This window comes from Martes martes, assembly GCF_963455335.1.
Source record: "Martes martes genome assembly, chromosome: 12".
Classification (NCBI taxonomy): domain Eukaryota; kingdom Metazoa; phylum Chordata; class Mammalia; order Carnivora; family Mustelidae; genus Martes; species Martes martes.
In genome coordinates this window covers 92,082,423-92,102,000 of record NC_137900.1, presented here as the reverse complement: position 1 = coordinate 92,102,000, position 19,578 = coordinate 92,082,423, and the positions used below count along the sequence as shown (strand labels likewise).

At 59.3% G+C, this 19,578-nt stretch overlaps 1 protein-coding gene across 3 annotated transcripts in view; it reads right to left on the bottom strand.

Moving 5' to 3' along the window:
* The window catches only part of NTNG2 (netrin G2), a gene marked incomplete at both ends in the record, with an annotated part of 60,342 nt that overhangs the window by 21,926 nt on the left and 18,838 nt on the right, over window positions 1–19,578 (bottom strand). For all 3 annotated transcript variants that reach the window (XM_080819839.1, XM_080819840.1, XM_080819841.1), the window contains one exon: window positions 12,963–13,606. In XM_080819839.1, coding sequence (XP_080675965.1) covers window positions 12,963–13,606 — 644 coding nt within the window. The remainder of the gene's footprint in view (window positions 1–12,962; window positions 13,607–19,578) is intronic.

Sequence of the window (19,578 nt, the reverse complement as noted above, 5' to 3'; positions counted from 1 at the left end):
GAGAGGCGGGTGCTGGAGCCCAGCAGGGAGGAGGGGCCCGGGGCTGGCTCCCCTCCAAGGTCAAACCCGCCAGGATTTCGGGACATTCGCAGGGACCCCTTGGCCACGGGGCACACAGTGGGGGGCTCAGGGAGAGCTCAGGGCCCTGGTGGTTCTCAGTACCATGTCCACTCTGCTGGCGTCCCCCCAGCTGGCTGCTGCTCCGTGTGTTATTACACGCAGGGCGAACAGAGAGGACTTGCGTGTTCCCGACACCCGAAGCCTGGAGCTGTTGGGGACAAGCGACTATTTTGAAGCAATCGTGGTGTCTGCCCATTTCTCTGCCAGATAGAGCCTGTGCCTTCGGGTAAAGACGGTTCTGTTTTCTGGGAGACATGTCAGTGGGCTGCAGGGTTTAGAGGGAAGCTCACCCTAAGCCTGTGCTGACCCGGACAGGTTGGCACAAGAGGGTGGACACACGCTGTGCAGACCAGGGAGAAGGTGACAGCCCCAGGGGCACTTGGGGCTCACGGCTTCAGGGCTGGGCTCTGCATGCCAAGGAGGGAGGATGTGGCCTTGGGAGGGGGCTGGGGCTCCCTGGAAGGGTCGGGGGCAGGGGTATCCCCTCCCAGCCAGCAGGTGCCATGGAAATGGCTGGGTCTCAAGGTGCTGCTGGCCAAAGGTCATCCTCTGAAGTGTCCTTTCTCCCCACAAAGGGAACACCATGGCCTGGGGGCCATGGACCTTTTTGGGGGGGAAGACGAAGGGAGAGACTGCGCTTGGCCGGGGCACACCAGTGTGGAGCGATGGGCAGCCGTTCCAGAAGCAAGCAATGGTGGGAGGAAAGCTTACAACTCCAGCTGGATCAAGAGGTGACGAGGGACCAGGAGGACACAGTAGGGACAGTGGGAAGGGGAACCCAGAAAAATGCTGGACTTTTCCAGTGAATTAGCGGCAGGGGGCAGGGCTGGGTCTGGAAGGGAGGGAGGAGGGCTCCTGGGTGCAGGGGACCACAGGAGGCGGGACCCTCAGGGCAGAGCGGCAGGGAGGGCTCCGGCTTCCCGGGGTAATGTGGATGAATGCCCGCTGCCGCTCCTCCTGGAACGCAGTCAGGCCGGCAATTGAGTTCATTGGCCAAATCAAATTTGGGCTTCTGTGCGAAGTCCTTTTATATTAAGTGCTTTAACGTACATCGCCTCCTCCAGACTATTGATAAATCCTATTACCCATTATAGAGCCAGAGGCAGCCACCGGGAGAGGCTTGTGGAAGGGAACTGGTGGGCCCGAGTGTGTGGCTTGTGCACGACACGGTCGGTATGGCCAGGGAGGGCCTGGAAGGGCCACCCCACCCCCCAGCCTGGCCAGGCCGTTCACTAAAGCCAGATCTGTGTCCTCCCGCCGCGAAGGGAGGGCCAGGCCCGGGTGATGGGGTGATGGGGGCTGCTGGGTGCGGAGGATGGAAGGGAGCAGCAACGGGGTGGGCGGTAGCAAGCCCAGCCGGCTTTGCCTCCCTGCCTCCGAGCTGCTACACGCCGCTCCCTTCTGCTCTGCAAGGAGCTGCGGATGGTGAGCGCGTTTGCTCATGGATGAATGAGTGAGAGAACTCAAGAAATGTACAACATGCCCAGCTGGCTCCCGGTCCCAGCCTCACGGGGTGACGAACCAGACCCCACGCAGCTCAGTGCCTGGGGCGGGGTGGGGGCGGGGGTTCAGATGTGTCCACGCGTGGCCGCCGAAACTGTGGCCGAGCGGGGGGACTGCCACACTCCAGGAAGGCCGGGGCGGGGCACGGAGGGGTGGCTGCCCAGGTCTCCCGCCTTTGCCTTCGGGAGCCCCAGAGAGGGGCCGCCTGAGCCAAGCCTGAGGGAGGAGGAACCGGCCAGACAGGAGGGCGGGGATGGCTGGGTCGTGCTCCAGGCAGAAGGAACAGAGTGAGTCAGAGGGACCCAACGTCAGGGCCCCAGGTCTGCGAGGACCCAGAGCCCAGGCTGCCGAAGGAGAGGGGCAAAGCCTGTGGGCCGTGGGAGCAGAGCCGCAGGGCCCGGACTTGATAGGGGCGGCGGGAAGCCACGAAGGGGAAGGGACCCAGCTGGACTTGAGTTTGGGAAAAAAAAAACCTCTGCACGGAAGGGGTAAGTCTATACAGAGAAGCCAGACATCTCCCCGCTCTCTGGGGGGCAGAGGGGTGACAGGAGTCCATGTAAGGAACCTGCTCAGGCCGGGAGTGGGGTGTGTAGGGGTGTGTAGGGCTGGGTAGGAATCTAGAGGGAGGGCGTGGCCCCGCAGAGTGGAAAGAGGCCTCCAGGATCCCAGGCTCAGAATGGGCAACTCTGAATGTGGGAGAAGCCCCAAGACTCCCCGAGTCTCAGACAGCCGAGCCAAGGCCCCACGGGGACCCAGGGCTCCCACTGAGGCGTCAGGGCGTCCTACGGACCAGAGCCTGGGAGTCTGTGAGCAGCAGGTGTGCCATGCTTCAGGAGTGAGGAGTTCAGCGACAGGTGCTTGTGCAAGCGGACTTCTGCCTGTCGGGGGGCAGGAACACACCCTCGGGCGTGGGGGGCGTGGCAGGGGTCCGGGGAAGGGAGCAGCTGTGAATCGAGCCCATGCTTGATGCGGGGCGCCACGCAGCGAGTCTTCGGGATGACCCCTCCGCCCCCACCCCGCTCACTCCGCTTCGGAGGCCAAAGCCTGAGAACAGACTCAGACCGATCTGCCCCTCCCCCGACTCTCATCGCCCCTCCGCGGCCCCGCCTGCCTGCTCCATGCCGGCGCCTCCAATCTCCCGGGTCACAAAGCTGGGGGCTGGGCGCAGAGCCTGCTGGGGCCTGGGGTTCGTCCGCGGGGTGCCGCCAGGCCGTGGGGACCGCACCGGAGGGGAGATGAGACCCAGAGGATCCCCCCTGCCCCCACCCAGTGAGGGCCGCACACTTGGAGTGAGTTTTGCGTTCAGGTGAGTGAAAACAAGACTCCTGCCGTATAACAATGGCGCCTACTTCTTGCTCACCTGCGGCATGGGGGCTTGAGCTAACCGGCAGGTGCTGGAGGAGCCTTCCAACAGCGGGATCCAAGCGGGGGAGACTTGCCTTGGGCCGGAACCTCGCAGAGGAAAGGGTCAGATGCAAATCTGGCTTCCCTTGGGCTCCAAGACCCGGTCACCACGGAGAGGCCTCTTGGAGCCTCAGGGCGGGTGAGGGGTGGGACTGGGGGTGGGCATGGCCCTCCTTGGTTGCCAGAAATATTAGAAGTCAGGTTTCTGACCCAAATATTGCAACTGTCGGCATACGTGTGCCTTTTCCCCTTACATGTGGTGCAGGGTCCCCCTCCGTCCCCTCACCCCCCTCCCACCTGGCACCCACCTGGCAGCCCCCCTCCAGCCCTTTCCAGCTCTTTCCTCACTGGGGCGCCTCCCCCATTCGCAGGAAGGACTCTCTCTTCCCCGCGTCTCCCCACCGGCTCCCTTTCAGGACCACACTTCTTAAAGGCCTGAACGGCTCCGCGTTTTTACTTTTTAGCCCTCGTTCCCCTTCTTTCACTTCGTGGCATTCACCCTGGAGCCCACCCCAAGACAGCGTCTGTCCCCCGACTCCACCCCCGGGGACGTCACCTTTGATGTCCCTGTTGCCAAATCCCCGCACCCGCCTTGCCCTCCTCCGTCCGGACCCCGGCCTGGCACGCGCTCCTGCTTGGCTTTGGGCTCTGTCCTTCTGGCCGCGCTCCCCTCCTGCGGCTCGGGCTCCGTGTCCGGCCTTCACCATCCAGCCTCTCTGGGCTCCATCCCAGCCGGACACTCTTCCCGTCTCCCCACCCAGGGTTCTCGAAGGCTCCCATGGAGTCGGGATCTCTCGAAGCCCCAGAGGCCCCAGGGCTCGGTCTGGGCTACACTCCAGATGGAGGCTTCCAGGGCGGCCCAGAGCCACAGGTCCAGAGCGGAGCTCCCCCTTCCCCGTGCACAGCCTTCTAGAAAACCGGGCAGCGGTGTCTTATAAAGTCCAACATATACTCATCACAGGCACCGCGATCCCACGCCTGGGCATTTACTCAGGGGAAGTGAAGACTATGTTCACCCAGAAACCTTTGCATGAATGTTCACGGCAGCTTTACTCAGGATCGCCTCAAACCAGAAGCAGTTGAAATACCCCACAACGGCTGAATGAGCACAGGAGTAGAGGTACGGACAGCACACAGTGAGACATCACCCAACACGCAGTGGGACGCCACCTGGCACAGAGTGGGACATCACATAGCACACAGTGGGACGCCACCTGGCACACAGTGGGACATCACATAGCACACAGTGGGACATCACCCAACACGCAGTGGGATGCCACCTGGCACATAGTGGGACGCCACCCGGCACGGTGGGATGCCACCCAGCACACAGTGGGACATCACCCAGCACACAGTGGGACGCCACCCAGCAACTAAAAAGCCAGTTCCTCAAAGGTACTGTGCTGAAAGAGGCCACCCACACCCCGCGTGACCACACCTATATGACATTTTCAGAAAGACAACTGTCCGAACAGAGAGCACATCTGTGTTTACTGGGGGTGGGGCAGCTACAACGGGGGAGCCAGAGGTAGTTTCGTGGGCACATGGAAGTGTCCTGAGACCACATGGTCGTGGCAGTCACCTGAATCTGTACAGGTGTTAAAATTCATAGAACTGTGCCCCAGAAGGTATGATTTTTACTGCACAATAAAATAAAAAATAAAATGTGAAAATGTAAAATCGACTTCCTCTGGAAACTTCCCTCCCAGCTGTCCACAGGTGACCAGGTAAAATCTCCACCTATCCAGGGCCTCACACCAGAATCCTGGGAGTCCCCTGCTCCCCGTCCCCACCAGGCACGCGGTCAGCCACTGCCAAAGCCCCCCTTCCCTGCTCCCCGTCCCCACCAGGCACGCGGTCAGCCACTGCCAAAGCCCCCCTTCCCTAGACGGCCCCCAGCTCCCTCCTCCAGTGCTGGAACCCGTACGGGCCAGTGTCAGCCTTGGAAGAAGCCGCCTAGTTTCCCCTGCCACTCCTCCGTCCCTTCCCAACTCAAATGTCGAAGCATCAGAAATCAGATGACGTCACTTCCTAGCACCCTGCAAGAGCTCTCAAGGAACTTAGAATAAAACCAACTCCCTCCCACGGCTGCGGGGCCGGCAGGATCCAGCCACATCCCCTCTGCTCTTGTCCTAGGGCACGCACACACTCTAGCCACGTCACACGAAGTTCTGAGAAGGGACCATGCGCGCGAAAGCAGGGCCTTTGCACCTGCTATGCTCCTGCCGGCAATGTCCCAACCCCACCTGCGCCCACTTGCCCTCCGTGAGGTTCTAACTCCTGCTGCATGAAATTATACACAAGCAGGGTCTTTGCAGGTATGGCTAAGACACAAGGTAAGGTGATATGGAGTAGGGCGACCCTAATCCAACGGGGCTGCCGTCCTTCCAAGAAGAGCTCCAGTGAGCACGCCTGGCTGGGACAGGCAGCAGGGAGGAGACAGAGGCTGGGGCCACAGGGACGCAGCGACAGTCAGACGGGCCAGCAGTTGCTGGCTGCCTCCGGAACCGGGAGGGGGGCACGGACTGGCTCTCCTCTACACGTTTCAGAGCGCGTGTGGCCCGGCCCACCCCTTGATTTCAGACTTCACGCCTCCAGAGCTGTAGGGCAATAGGTTTCAGTTTTTTGAAGCCCACCTGGTTTGTGCTACTTGGTTCTGGTGGCCTTAGGACACAAATAAAAGTGTGCATTAAAAATATCTGTGGAATGGATGAATATGGTAGCGAGAAAACTCTCAGGAAATCTTTCTCCTTCAGCAAGAGAAAGGGGGGCACGGTTCTCCCGGCGCCGTCGGGGGGTCCACTCCCAACCCACCCCACATCTTGTGTGACTCGTCCGAACCAGGAGCCCTTCCTGCCCCCTGTACTGACGGAGGGCGCCAAATCTGGGCAGGGAACAGGGGAGCCGTCCTGGGCAAGGGACCCCCCATGCAGTTCCCCAAGAATCCCTGTTCCCCCCAGTTCTCAGCAGATGGACAACTCTGTCTTACTTGTGCACATCTGCTCTTTGGTGGGGAGGACGGCTCAGATAGCTCAGCAGATCCAGCTAAGGGGACATGACGCACCCCTAATGAAATCCCTGTCCCCAGTGAGCGGAATTTGTATATGTCAGTTTAAAAAAAAAAACCAGCACACAGAGATGACTCTCCAAATACTGGGGATCACAGGCCGCCTTTGAGAACGGCCTAGAACCTGGGGCCTGACCGGCAGGATGAACACCCACACTGCACACGACACCCAGCAATTACTTCGGGGGGACCCTCCGAAAAGCACACAGCCCGGTGGGGAGGGCCTCCAGGAGCCCCCCACCACCTGGAGTTTCCCGGGCATGATGCTGGCCTTGGTGCTTCCAGATGCTCCCCGGGGCCCAGCCACGGCCCCAAACCCTCTTCCTGGTTCCCCTCACTTACACCCCATGATCGCTGTCTCCATTTTACCAAGGTGGGAAAGGAGGCCCGGACAGCAGGTGTCACCTGCCCCGGGCCACAGCTGGGGCGGGATCTGCCCCAGACGGTCTGACACGGAAGCCATCCACCCACCTGTTCCTTCTCCCGCTTTCTTCCCCCCACCCCGAGTTTCTGTGTATTTATGTTTTTAAGTCATCTTTATACCCAACATGGGGGCTTGAACTCCTGACCCCGAGATCAAGAATTTTTTTCTTTTTCTTTTAATTGAGGCAAAATATACACAACATAAAATTTACCATTTTCCCACTTTTAGGTGATTCAGGGGCAGTAAGTACCTTCACATTACTGGGCAAGTGTCTGTGCTGTCTGCTTCCAGAATATTCACATGATCCCAAACCGAAACTCTGCCCCTGCTCCGTGGTAACTCTGTGCCCACGCCTTCCCCAAGCCTTTTTGTTATGTTCTGTTGCTCTGGTCCTGACTTCTCCAGGCACCACATCTGAGCAGAGGGAGACGACGGCACCTGTCGCTCTCGTGTCCGGCTTATCTCACTCAGCCTTGTGTCTCCGGGGCTCCCCCCTGTTGTAGCAGGTTCAGAACTCCCCCGTCTCCCCTGCTTTCTCAGTTATTCCTAGGAGTGAAACTGCTCTGCCTCGAGCGGGGTCCCAGCGTTTACAAGGAATTCACACACTCCCTGCAGAAAGGCCCGGGGAAGAGTCTAGAAGGAGGGCCAGGCACGCAGGTTGGGGGGTAAGGTGCCTCTCTCTGATGCAACCCCCGCCCCCGCCCACTGTCCTCCCCACTCACACCCAGAGCAGAAATCTTCCCTCTGACGTTTTCTATTCTCATCCTGAGCTCCGTCCATCTCCAGTTACCGGGCGATCAATAGGGACAGGACGTTCGTGGAAGACACGAAACTGAGATGTGGGGAAGAGGGGGAGGGGACAAGACCAGGTGGGTGTCAGCCGGCCCAGGGACTCAGAGCAGAAACTGGCGAAGCCGGGAGGCTCGGCCAGTCCGGGGTCAGACGCGCCCATCCGGGGCCAGCTCTGACTCTGGGACAGAGCATGTCTCCTCCCCCTCCAAGCTCCTCCTGGGTGAAAAGGCAGTGAGGACCCAAGCAAGGCCTGTAATCTAACACCTGCTGAATTTCCAAGTGGTATCTATAAGCTCCTGCTCGCTTAATCAACATTTATTATTGTTGTATGGAACAGGTGCACAGGACCTTAATGTGACCCACGGAGCTCTCTCCATCATTTCCCATAAACACCACCCTGCTGGACTCGAATACCTCCAGGAACAGGGAACTCAGTCCTCCTTCCCTGTCCCCAGCTGATAAAGGCCTAGCTGGCCTGGTTCCCTGGAGCCTCCAAGAATTTTCTGAGCAGGGGAATTTGCCCCTGGTCAGGGCTTGGGGCTGAGAACTGGATGACCCCCATCTACTCTCTGTTCTAGACCAAGAGTGGGCAGGACTGGCAACACCGTTTTGCCGGTCTGCCCATGCCACAGCCCCTGGGTGCCCACCCTGCTGGGGGCCTGCTGAATCCTATTAGTACAGGGGCTCTGCTGTCACAGCTGGGACAGAACAGGGACATCTCAGTGCGTGAGGGGCACACAGTCAGCTCAGAAGCTGCCCTGGGCCACCAATGTTCTTTGTTGTACCTGCACAGAGTTTTCAAAAATAATTTTGAAGTAGGTGCCAAAATTTTAAAAATCAAGAGATCTGGGGTGCCTGGGTGGCTCAGTCATTAGGTGTCTGCCTTCGGCTCAGGTCATGATCTCAGGGTCCTGGGATCAAGCCGCACTCTGGGCTCCCTGCTCAGCGAGAAGCCTGCTTCTCCCTCTCCACACTCCCCCTGCTTGTGTTCCCTCCCTTGTTGTGTCCCTCTCTGTCAAACAAATAAATAAAATCTTAAAAAAAAACAAAAACAAAAACCAAGAGATCTTATATAGATAACCTGCTGTCTGCCTTCTCTTGTAACCTCAGAAGACCTGGCAATATTTGGTCTCTTGTTCTGTGAAGGGCCTGCTCTCCCCATTTCTCCACAGACCGCACCCTTCCCTGTTGTCTCTACGGGTCTGCATCACCCAGGGATGTCGTCCTCCGGGCCCCTGTAGACACGTGGACTTGCCATCACACTGACCCAAGAACGCATGCTTCCCTGCATCTTCTCTGAGCTCTGGCTTCTGGGGATGGATGTAGCCGTGGACTCCTGCCCAGGCAGCGCTGGCCCCCCACGCCTCCCTCCCTTACCTCTCCTGCCACCTAGCCGGAGGAAGAGGACGCTGGATCAGCTCCGTGCACACATCAGCTCACTGAATCCTTGCCAGGAGCTGGTGAGGGAGTTACTGTATTTCCATTTTGCAGATAAGAACACTGAGGCCCAGTCGGCTTAAGGAGATCTAGCTCAGCAGTGATGGTGCCCTGCCTCTCCAGCTCGCTTGATGGTTTTCTGGACCTTGCTCCAAACTATGGGATCCGAGGCTCGTCGTGGTGGGTCTGGGGAACGCGTCATCTTAGAAAGCTCTCCTCTGGGGTGCCGGCCGGGTCTGGCCCTTGCTGTGCTTGGCCCCGTGGGGTGGAGGTGCGGGTTCTGTCTCTGCTCCAAGGACCGTAAAGGGATGATCAATTCCTCCCCACCCAGATGTCACCCTGGATCTGCCGCGCAGTTAAACCCTGATGCTCTCGGGCTCCACCCCTGAGCTTCTCCTCCTGTGGAAGAGAAAAGAGCTCCCTGCCCCCTCTGGCCTTCCAGGAACGGGAGGGAATAAGAAGTAGGACCCCCCCCTTTCCCTCTATCCCAGACGCAGAGTGGGCAGGATGGGCAAGGCTGTTTTGCCGGGGCCTGCAGGGAGGCGGGGAGGCAGGGAGGCAAGGCCAGTGGGGGCAGGGGCCTCAAGGTGCTGAAGCCTCTCCCCTCACCCCTGCTCTGTACTTGTTCCTCATTCCACAGGTCCCTGGGCTTTCTCCAGCTGCTTTGCTCCCCTCCCCCGCAGCGGCCAGGTGTCTCTGCTCCTGCCACCCCCCAATCTGGGTCTCCCTTGAGAAACAGCTGACAAGAACAGCAGGTTGGGAGCAACAACAGTACCAGAGACCTTTGGATTTGCGGGGGGTGGGGTGGGGGTCAGTGGGATGGCCCTATACAGAGACGCACTTGAGCTTGGCCTTGCCTGGGTTGGGTCTTGGCTGTCTGGTGTTTAGTTTAGCTGTGTGATCTCTTTATACTCCCTGACCTCAGCCTTTGTGTCTGAAAACAGGAGGTAGAAGGGAGAGCTGTCTCTATAGGGAAAGCTCTACAAGGTGGGGATCAGGTCCGGCTTTCTCAAAGTCACATTCTCAGACTGTGGGATCTTAGCAATTCAATAACCCACTGGGGAGTCAAATGACTATTAATTTAATAAGAAAATGCCCAAGAAGACCTTCGCTCGGGGTTCAATGAGACTCAGTCAATGAGACTGTAGCAAATGCTCGATAAGTATCAGCTACTATCGTTGGCAGGCTACAGGGGGAGGCGCTCGGGCCGTGAGACTCAGGGAATCCCAGAAGGGGTTCAGTCTGAGATCCCAGAACCCGAGAACCCCCAGGTCCCCCCGATGCCCACGCAGAAACATCAAGGGCACCATCTGGGTGGTTCCTCCAGACGCCTTTGCCGCCCCATCTCGTCTCCCTGGCCCTCTGGCTTCCTGGCCCTGCGGTGCTTTCCCACCCGGAATTTAAAAAGGAAAAGGAGAGGAAGTTGCAGCCGTTTGCTGAACCATCTAACCAGACCTAATTAATCGATAAGCCAAGCTGCCACTTTCCTGCCAACCAGCCGCCTGAACAGTACTTACTCCATCAGTGAATTGACAGCCCTGCTTTCGCCACCACTACGTCTGATCCCCGCCGCCCGCAGAGGCTGGGTGCCAAGGGGAGCTGGGAGCTGCTGAGTGGGGGCCGCCCTGCCATCCTGCCAGGGAGCCGTGGTCTCCAGGTGCCCAGTCCTCAAGTTACAAGTGGGAAACTGAGGCCTAGAGAGGGGCCTAGAGGGGTTAGGCTGGGACCTGCTCACCGGCCCCAGATCACGCAATGAGGTGGAAGGAGGGCCGTTGACCAGACTCCTGAAGATGGGGGTCCCCCTGCAGCAGCTAAAGGCAGATCAGAAAGGCAGCCACAATCCCCAGAAGGTGTGGCGCTCTGGTCCCCACCACCACGTTGCTAAGCCGGCTGGGACTGCGGGTGGAGGAAGGGTCTTACACCAGCCCCTGCATCCCCAGGGCAGGCAGAGGTCACGGAGAGGACCAGTGGCCCATAGCCTGGACTCGGATCAGAGAGCTTCATCCTTGACCCCGAGCCTCCACAACAGTGGCCATTTATCAGGTGGTTTCCAGAACATTCCTGATTTAACATATCCTGCCCCGAGTGGGGGAGGGTTAGAAGTCACAGGTGCGAGAACCACAGGACCCCGCGTGTGCACCTGCCAGCCTTGACCCTGAACCGCCTCATCAACCACTTGCCTTAGCCTTGGCCCCCTGTTATACACACGCAGAATCCACAGGAAATAAAATGCAAACATGAGCTGAAAACGACAGCCCTACTCTGCAGGCAGGACCATCGTGAGGGGTCAGCACACGAGCTCCCAGCCTTCGCCCTGAAGCCCGATGCTCTTCCCGTGTCCAGACAGATTTCTTTCCAGTGCCTCCCCATGATGTAGAAATTATGCACACAGGTGTATTATACATTTTATAGAAAAGGGGTTACACAGGACATACCGTGCAACAAATTGCTTTTTCCTCTCCTCAGCAATTCTATGCTTGGGGTCTTCGGGGCTGCTGTGGAAAGATGCCCCAGTGTATGTTGTCCCAGCGGAGTTCTTGGTGGGATCCCTGCCCACATGGCCTAAGCCATGCTCCCAATCCTGATTAAGCCCCACGTTAGCCTGTTTAACTGTCACCACCACCCCGCCAGAAGGGCACGGTTGTTATCATCCCCATTCTACAGACTGGGAAAGTGGGGCACAGAAGGGTCCTTGTCCGGGGTCTCACAGCGAGTGGCCGGCAGTGCCGGGAATCCAGCCAGGCTGTCCGGCTCCCACCCGGCGCACCAGGGTTCCCAGACTAGAGCACCCATCAGAATTCCCTGCACGGCTCACTAAAACACAGATTGCTGGTCCCACCCCAGCAGAGGTTAGGACGCAGTAGGTCAGGCGTGCGGCCCGAGAATGTACATTTCTAGTAAGTTTCCAAGTACCGCGGAGGCTGCCCGTCCAAGAGTCAAACGAGGACAGTGTCACACAGGGCTGCCCCCCATCACTGAGCCCTCGCTGACCCAGGGATGAGGCTTCCCCGAGCCTCTCCTGAGTGCAGACCAGGGTGTTAGGGAGCTGGCCCAGGGGCAGAGCTCTTGCGGCCGCAGACCCGCACATTATCTGTTGAAGGAACAAATGACTCAGGTATCATGCAGTCACTTAATCATCTGCCACCTTTCCGGGGATCAAAGGCTTTTTTTAATCTAGATAATTTTTTGCCTCCACCCAAAGTGGCCTGGAGATATATTCTTTTCCAAAGCTGTGAGTAAAGGATTAGCTCAGCAGGTGGGGGCCGTCCGCACCCCGCATATGCCAAAGAAAAGTTTGGGCCTTTATCAGCCTCTGCGAGGTAATCTCTGAGAGGCTGGAATGTCTTGCCTGGTAAGAGCGTCTTTGTTTACCTGGGGCTTTGGGACACATTAGTTTGGTTGATGGTGATGATGTGATTTATGGCAGGGGGCCTCTAGGTCAAGGGATTGAAGACCAAGGTCAACCATACAGGCACCCAGCCATGCCTACACGATCGATTCTCAACAAAACACCCGGACGCTAAGGCGTGGGCAAGCTTCCCTGGCTGGTGCTACGTCACACATGTTATCATACATCATTGCTAGGAGGACTGACTACGGTCTGCACGATTGCACTGGGAGAGAAAACCAGAAGCTTGCACTGGTGTCTCCAGGAGCCCACCCACGTACCTTTTTGGGTTGCTGATTTTAATGTCTTTTCAGTGTGATAAACTGTAATCGAGAGTGTACTGTTTTGCTAGGTTCTGTCCTTCTAGGAAATCACTGAGCCTGAGGGCAGTCCTGAGGACCCCCAGACACAAGCACCAATTCAATAAGATGCTGGACAGTCACAGAGCACCTCCTGAGCGCCCAGGTTTCGCCCAAGCCCTGCCCACACTGTCCAGCTCCACCGGTCTCTACACCGTCCAGCGCTCCAGGCCCTCCAGAGGACAGTATCAGCCATAATTCACCGCCCCCCATGGAAAAACCATGTGTCTTGTCTGTGCAGCCCTGGCCGCCATTGGCAGCCCCTCTGATGTAACACCAGGTACCATCCCAGGTACCAGATAATGTCCCAGGAGCCAGGTAACATCCCGAGTATCAGCTGACATCCCAGGAACCAGGTAACATCCTGGGAAACAGGTACCATCCTGAGTGCCAGCTAACATCCCCAGAACCAGGCGACAGTCCAGGACCCAGGTAACGACCCAGCGCCCCCCAGCAGGTCTCCCTTACCTGCCAATGACCTCGATGTTGGAGATGGCATAGAAGTACTTGTAGAGGTTCTCCCGCTGCACGTAGGTGCCCCCCAGCGCGGGGCGCAGCAGCCGCATGCGCAGGTCCGTGAGGGTGAAGAACTCCTTGAGGCCCTTGGCGCTCTCCAGCCGCGTGTAGAGGTTGCCCATGTTGCGCAGGTCGGGGCCGGCGAAGATGGCCAGGCGGTCCCGCACCTCGAAGCGCACGTGCTTCTCCTTCTTGGAGCCGGCCCAGCGCGAGTACTCCTCGGTGCACAGCACGCGGTGGGCGCCCGAGGACGACAGGTCGCGGGCGCGGCGCGCCACCATGCCGAAGGCCTCCATGCAGTCCTCGGCGTAGAACTGGTAGGGCTGCCACGTGCGCCCGTTGTCCAGGGACTTCTCCAGGACCATGACCGTGGGCCGGCCGTACTCGAAGGTCACCACCACGTCGTCCGTCAGCTCCACGCTCTTGTTCCACGAGAGGGTGATGTTGGCTTCCAGCGGGCTGGGGTAGCGGCTCCACGTGACGCTCTGCCAGTACGTGGCCAGGCCCTCATCCTCCCTGTCGAACATGAGCCGGGGCGGGTGGGCCAGGTCGGGGTTGGAGGCGTCACACTCGTTGCTGCACAGGTACGGGTTCTCCTGCGAGAGAGGAGACGGGCCGGGTGGGCGCTGACGGCCCAGGGGCGGGGCAGGGGCGGGGCAGGGGAGCCTCCAACCCACCCGGCCCCCACTGCACACTGCCAGGACATCTGACCCCACGAGGCAGAGCCTGTGCTCTGGGGTCCGGGCACCAGGAGCCTCCTCTGGATTGGCGATCTGTCCCCATTTCCCACTCCCGAGGTCCCCCGTGGCTCCTAAAGTCCTGCCTGTTTGATGCAACTCTTTAGTCTGTCCTTCCACTGGACCTGTAGGCCCTGCTCTCAGCCCCCTGCCTGGCCGCCGGAGCGCTCCTGCCCTCCGCACCCTGCTTGCCCGCGCTCCCGAGCGCCTTCGCACATTGTTCTCCCTTTCCTCCACGGACCCTTCCTCTCTGTCTGCCCTGAAAATTCCTACTCTTCAAACATCTCCTACACCAAGACGCCTTCCTGACCCTTAAAACAGCACCATGAGAGCGACAGGCGTGGCGGTGGGAGAGGACGTCAAAGTCCCGGCAAATATAGGAGCGCCAGGCACGCGAGGCCAGCTACAGACCTCGTCGTCTCATTTCTCCCGTTTGCTGTCTCACCTCCCAACAAAGAACGTGATTATTAGCTCCACGCTCCGGATGAAGGAACCCGGGCTCGGGAAGGTGGGGGGCCCGGCCCCAAGGCACCCACCAGGCGCTGGGAGCCACAGCTGGGCCGCCCTGCTGCAGAGCATGGCAGTCAGGCCCGCCTCTGCCCCGGCCGTTTGTGCCCACCTCGTGTGCAGTCTGGGCCCCCTGGGAGGACGCTGAGTGCCTGTAGGCTCCTCTCAAGGGAGCGAATCATTTCCGGGGCCTTGGCACAGGCCTGGCAGGCTCAGGGCAGATGCTGGCTGCAGGACACAGGGCACTGCCCACGCTTGCTCTCTCTCCTCCCATCCTACCCCGAGAAGGCTGGCAGCCCCCGTCCTGGGCCCCGCGGGCACCCGCCGGTGGCTCCCCTCCCTGATGGTTCAGATCCATTCCCCGAGTGTGCCCACAGCGTGAACTCACCCGGAGGCCTGGAGACGTCACCCGTGTAGGGACTGCCCGGGGCTGGAGGGGTGACTGGGAGGAGCACGGGGGAATTTCCGGGCAGCGAAGCGATTCTGTGTGACACGGTCATGGTGGAGGCAGGACGCCATGCATCGGTCCAAACCCACCGGCCTGATGACACTGAGAGCGGTCCCTGATGGACCCATGGGCTCTGGCTGACCGTAACTATGGGTGTCGCTCATCAGCGGTGACAAATGTACCAAACCAGTGCAAATGTGAGTAGTAGGGGGGAGGCAAGGGGAGCCCTGGGAACTCCCACCACTGTAAGCCTAAAACTGCTAAAACAGGGTCTGTTAATTAAAAAAAAAAAAAAACAACCAAAACTGTCATGGAGAACCACAGCGCCCAGACCACTCACGTCGCTTTGTGATGAATATTTCACGTCTCTGGTTTGCTCAGAGACAAACAGCTTGGATCTGAGTTAAAGGCTCTCACTCCAAAATGAGCCCCTCGGCTCCCACGGGGGGGTGGTCGCGTTGCCTCCCTGAGGGGCTGAGCTGAGGCCCCCACCGGCAACACCACGGCAGCCTCGCCGCTGACGCCCTTTAATGGAGGACACGCTCCCGGGCTGCCCAGGGGTCCTCGGTGGGCAGGCCGGCCCAGGGTTTTACTGAGGCAGGTTCCACAAAGCCCTCCTCGACCAAAATAGCTCTGTCCTTGGTCCCCTGTGGTGCCACCGTCCACCCCACCTGGCCCAGGCCTGCTGATTCTTAGGACCCGCAAACCTCAGGATGCAAGGGCTTTACCGCGGAGTCCAAGGCCTCGTTCAGCAGATGGGGAAACTGCTGGAGGCCGGGGACTAGGCAGGACTGGCCCAGGCCTCCTTGACAGCGGGTGGTGGTTGAGGAGGAAACTGTTCCTGTCCCAGACAACCTCGGGGCTGTCCTGAAACGCTAGTGTCCTCACATGCTTCCCGGCAGGGAGAGGGTCTAGCTCGTAGGTCCCAGCTTCCCTGAGCTCCAGAGGAGTGACCCCGCACTGTCGCCCCGAACGGGAAGGGGCCGAGAAGCCCCTGGGGTTGGCTCAGTGGCCTGCAGAGGCCAGGCCTGGTGACTAAAGGAAGCAAGCCTGCCGGTGGGGTGGGGGACAGCACCCGCCCCAGTCCCTCGGCCGACAGCGGTGAAGGACACCCAGGCCGGAGGCAGAACGGGCTCTGGTCATGGTCATGCCGTCTGGGGTGGAGACGCGCCAGAGCTCGCGCACGGACACCGGGGCCAGGAGGACACAGTCTGCCCCTAGGTTGGCATCCCTGCCCACCATCCAGCAGGCCCCGTCTTCTCACCGCCAGGTCCCCTTCCGCTGCCCCCAGCACCTTGTTGCGGGCTGAACTGTGTCTCCCTAAACCTCAGCATGTGGGAGTGCGACCGGCTGGAGAGGGGGCCTGACAGAGGCCGCCAGGGCGGGTCCTGACCCAACGCAACTGTGGTCCCTGTAAAGAGAGGAAATTGAGATCCGTGGAGGGACCCCAGGGGCGAGCGCGCGGGGCGGAAAACCCTGTGAAGTACAGGAGGAGAGGAGGGCGGCCGCGCCAGCCCCGGGGCAGGGCCTCTGAGGGAACCAGACCCGCCCCCCGGTCTTCAAGGGCCAGGCCCACTTCGCTCTTGGGTTCTAGCTGCCGGAGCCCCGAGCAGAGAGATCTCTGGCGCTCACACCACCTGGGCCCTAGCAGACGAACGCGTGCCTCATCTCAACGCTGGGGCGAGGGGAAGGTCAGGGTGGGAGGACTGACGTGTGAGTTTTTGATGATTTCCTCAGAACCTCTGTCTGGAGCGTTGCTCTCCAAGCCCGGTTTCGAGCACACGGGGACCGGACATCAAGCTGCCTTGCCCGCCCCGATAACTCCTATCCAGCCAGCACCGAAGGCTGTGCCCTTTCTCTGGCTGCCTCAGCCCCTCTTACCTCTGAGCTTACGTTCCCGCAGCCACTCTCCCTCCTCAGCGTTTTCAGAGCCCTCCCCCATGCGCCTCCTCCAGGAAGCCCTCCTTGCCTGACTCCCTATTTAAACCCAGTTCACTCGTCGTCCATCATGGGACGTCTGTGGTTATCCGGGACAACGTAGTAAATCCTCTGTATAGGGCCTGGACCTCAGTAGCCTGGACCTCAATTATAGTTATTACTGTCATCCCATTAATTAGTCATTAATATAATGACGACTGGATTAGTATTACTGTATCTCGTGTTGAATGCTGACATCATTCCTGTCACGCCCGGACTGCTGTGAATCACCCCACACCTCCCCTTTCCCCAGTCCTTCAGCCCCCGTCCTAACTTCCCTCACCCTGCCCAGCCTCCTGGCAGTCCCCACTACGGGCCATGGGATCCCACACAGCTCCCGGCTGTGCTGGTCTGTCTGTCACCAGCAAGACTGACACGGCCGGCTCTGCCAGGGGACGGGGGTCCGGCCCGGCTGCCGACACCACGCTGCCATCACCTGCGGGGCCCGCTGGCCCCCCGCCCCCCGGCCCGGGAAGCAGATGGTCAGAAAGTAATGAATCAGCCTGTGTATTTACCAGCCCCGCGCCTGCTGCTGAGCGGGCTTAATCAACAGCGAGCACGATGAATAAATCCCCAGCCATCGCCAGCACAATTCTCTCCCTCTCCCTCCTACTTTTCTTCTCCCTTGCACCGCCCTCCCGCCCCAAGATCTTGGAATTCCATTTAACCGTTTCGGGGTGCGGGGTGCGTCTCCTGTTTAAGGCACTGTCCCCGCGGAAACGGCGGCTCTTCCCTAGCATCATTGCTCTCTCCCTGGCTTTCCTTCTGTTCTCCCCTAGCGAGGGTTTCCGAGGAGGCGCCTGGGGCTGGGAGCCCAGCTGACCCCCAGCCCCCCACCCCCAGAGCTGTGCCTCAATCTGACAGCTCATGACGGCAGGCGGGAGGGAGGGGCCGGACTGGAGGGCCCGCGGCTGCGCGCCTTCTTGGTCCGCACATTTCCACCTCCATGAGATCAGACTAATCGTGAAACACAATCCAGACAACACCTGACTTAAAGCCAGGGAGAAAGTTAGGGGTGTTGGAGGCACCCCTTAACTTTTTAGGATGACACCAAAGCCAACATTTGATATTATTGAAAGCAGTAATTATTTTTTTAGACAGTTCATAAATACTTCCCCAAAAGTAAATAAATAAAAATCATACCCGATTCCATCTTTGAAACTTTCTCCCCCCAAAATATGTAACACACCACATTGTCTATGCAAACTTTGGGGACTCATGGGGCCCCATCGTCCCAGTTAGGAACCCCTGGTCTGGAGCAGTTGAGGAAACTGGCTTTGGGGTCTGAAAGTCCTGGGTTTAATCTCAGCTCTATCCACTGAAGCTCTGTGACCTTGAGGAAGTCGCTTTACCTCTCTGAATCTGTAGTCTCTCATCCAACAGCATGTGATATAATGTGTATGAAATACCTAGAAAACCTCTCCAAATGGAAGCAATAATTATTCCAGAGCAGCTCCGAATACGCTAGCTCAGGGGCTCCCTCAGCAACCTTCAATGGGAAGAGGGAAGGCGGAGGCCAACCGGCTCATTCACGGTAAAACCAGGACTTCACACCAGACACAGACTGCCTGGGGGACTGCGGGCTCAGAAGTGGGTAATGACCATGACATTCAACGAGTTCGAACCAGGTGCCAAGGCTGGGCTAGGCGCATCACAGCCATTCCGCGTGGCATCTTCCCAGCAGCCCCTGGGTGGGGGGCAGGGCTGCAGAATCACCTCCTCTTCGCAGACCGAGAATCCGAGTACCTGCCAGCCCCACGTCCCTTCCTCTGAACCGAGTGGGACCCAGCCAAGGAGATCTTGGGGAAACCGAGCCCATCCTATCGTGCCTTTCCTGTCTCTGCAGACACACCAAGCCAAGTCACCTGCAAGGTTAGGTGGTGGAGGTGATGGGGAGGGGTGAAGGCAGGGGTGCAGGGCGAGGGGAAGGCAGACAGCTAGGACAACAGCGCCAGAGAAGGGGGTGGGAACAGACCCACCGAGACACTGAGCAGGAGTCGCCTGGAAAGAACTCTTCTATGGAGAAACCATTTCATACCACGAATTTCAGACCTTTCCATGGTCTCTTGAATGCTTTTGCTCCTGAGCTATTTTCTGTGCAAAGGGTACAGCTGGGAGTCAGAGGCCAGGCTGGAAACAGTGCAGACAAGCTCCGGGCAAAAAACTGTAATTGAGTGGGAAAGTTGACTATTAGCAGGGACGCTGGTAACCGAGCCCAGGGGAAGTCTGGCTGTTTGGACCTCGGGGCCCCTACCAAGGAGCCTGGGCAGGGGCGGCCACCGGAGTCGTAACCAAGTCTCAGGCAGAGGAATAAACAGCTCTGTGCGGACGAGCCTGGCATCCTAACCTGTGTCGAGATGAAATTTCAGTCGCTGGGCTCCGACGGGGCGGGTCTGGGGAACGCGGGCAGCAGCGTGCCAGAACGTGGTGGGAAGGGCCCTTCGATGTGCAGCGGGATGAGCAGGGACAGCCCTCCTCCAGGCTCCCCCCAGCCACGTACAAGTCTCTCCGCTTCCCAGAGTCGAGTCTCAACTCCTGCTCCGCGGGAGAAGCGCTGTGAGGGCAGTGGCCTCATTGGCTTCCTTCCCCACGGCAGCCAAGGCCCGGGCACTCCTGGGGGCTCCTGGGGAGACCTTGGTGGCGTGGATGGCATCCAGGGGCGTGGGCAGGCTGACTCCTCGGGGCCCGTGTGAGAACCACACCAGGTGCCGCGTAGCAAGCACCTCCCGCGGCCCCAGCTCCCCGGCGACGGGTGGAGGGACAGCATCCCGGGCCGTCACCAACCCTGCGGCTTGAGCACGAAAGCGGGGTCCACGCCCCGCCCGTGCGCTATCCTGGAAGATGGGGTCCTTCCGTTTACGCTCTGTAAATGAGGAAAGGCTGAGCAATGTCTCAAGGT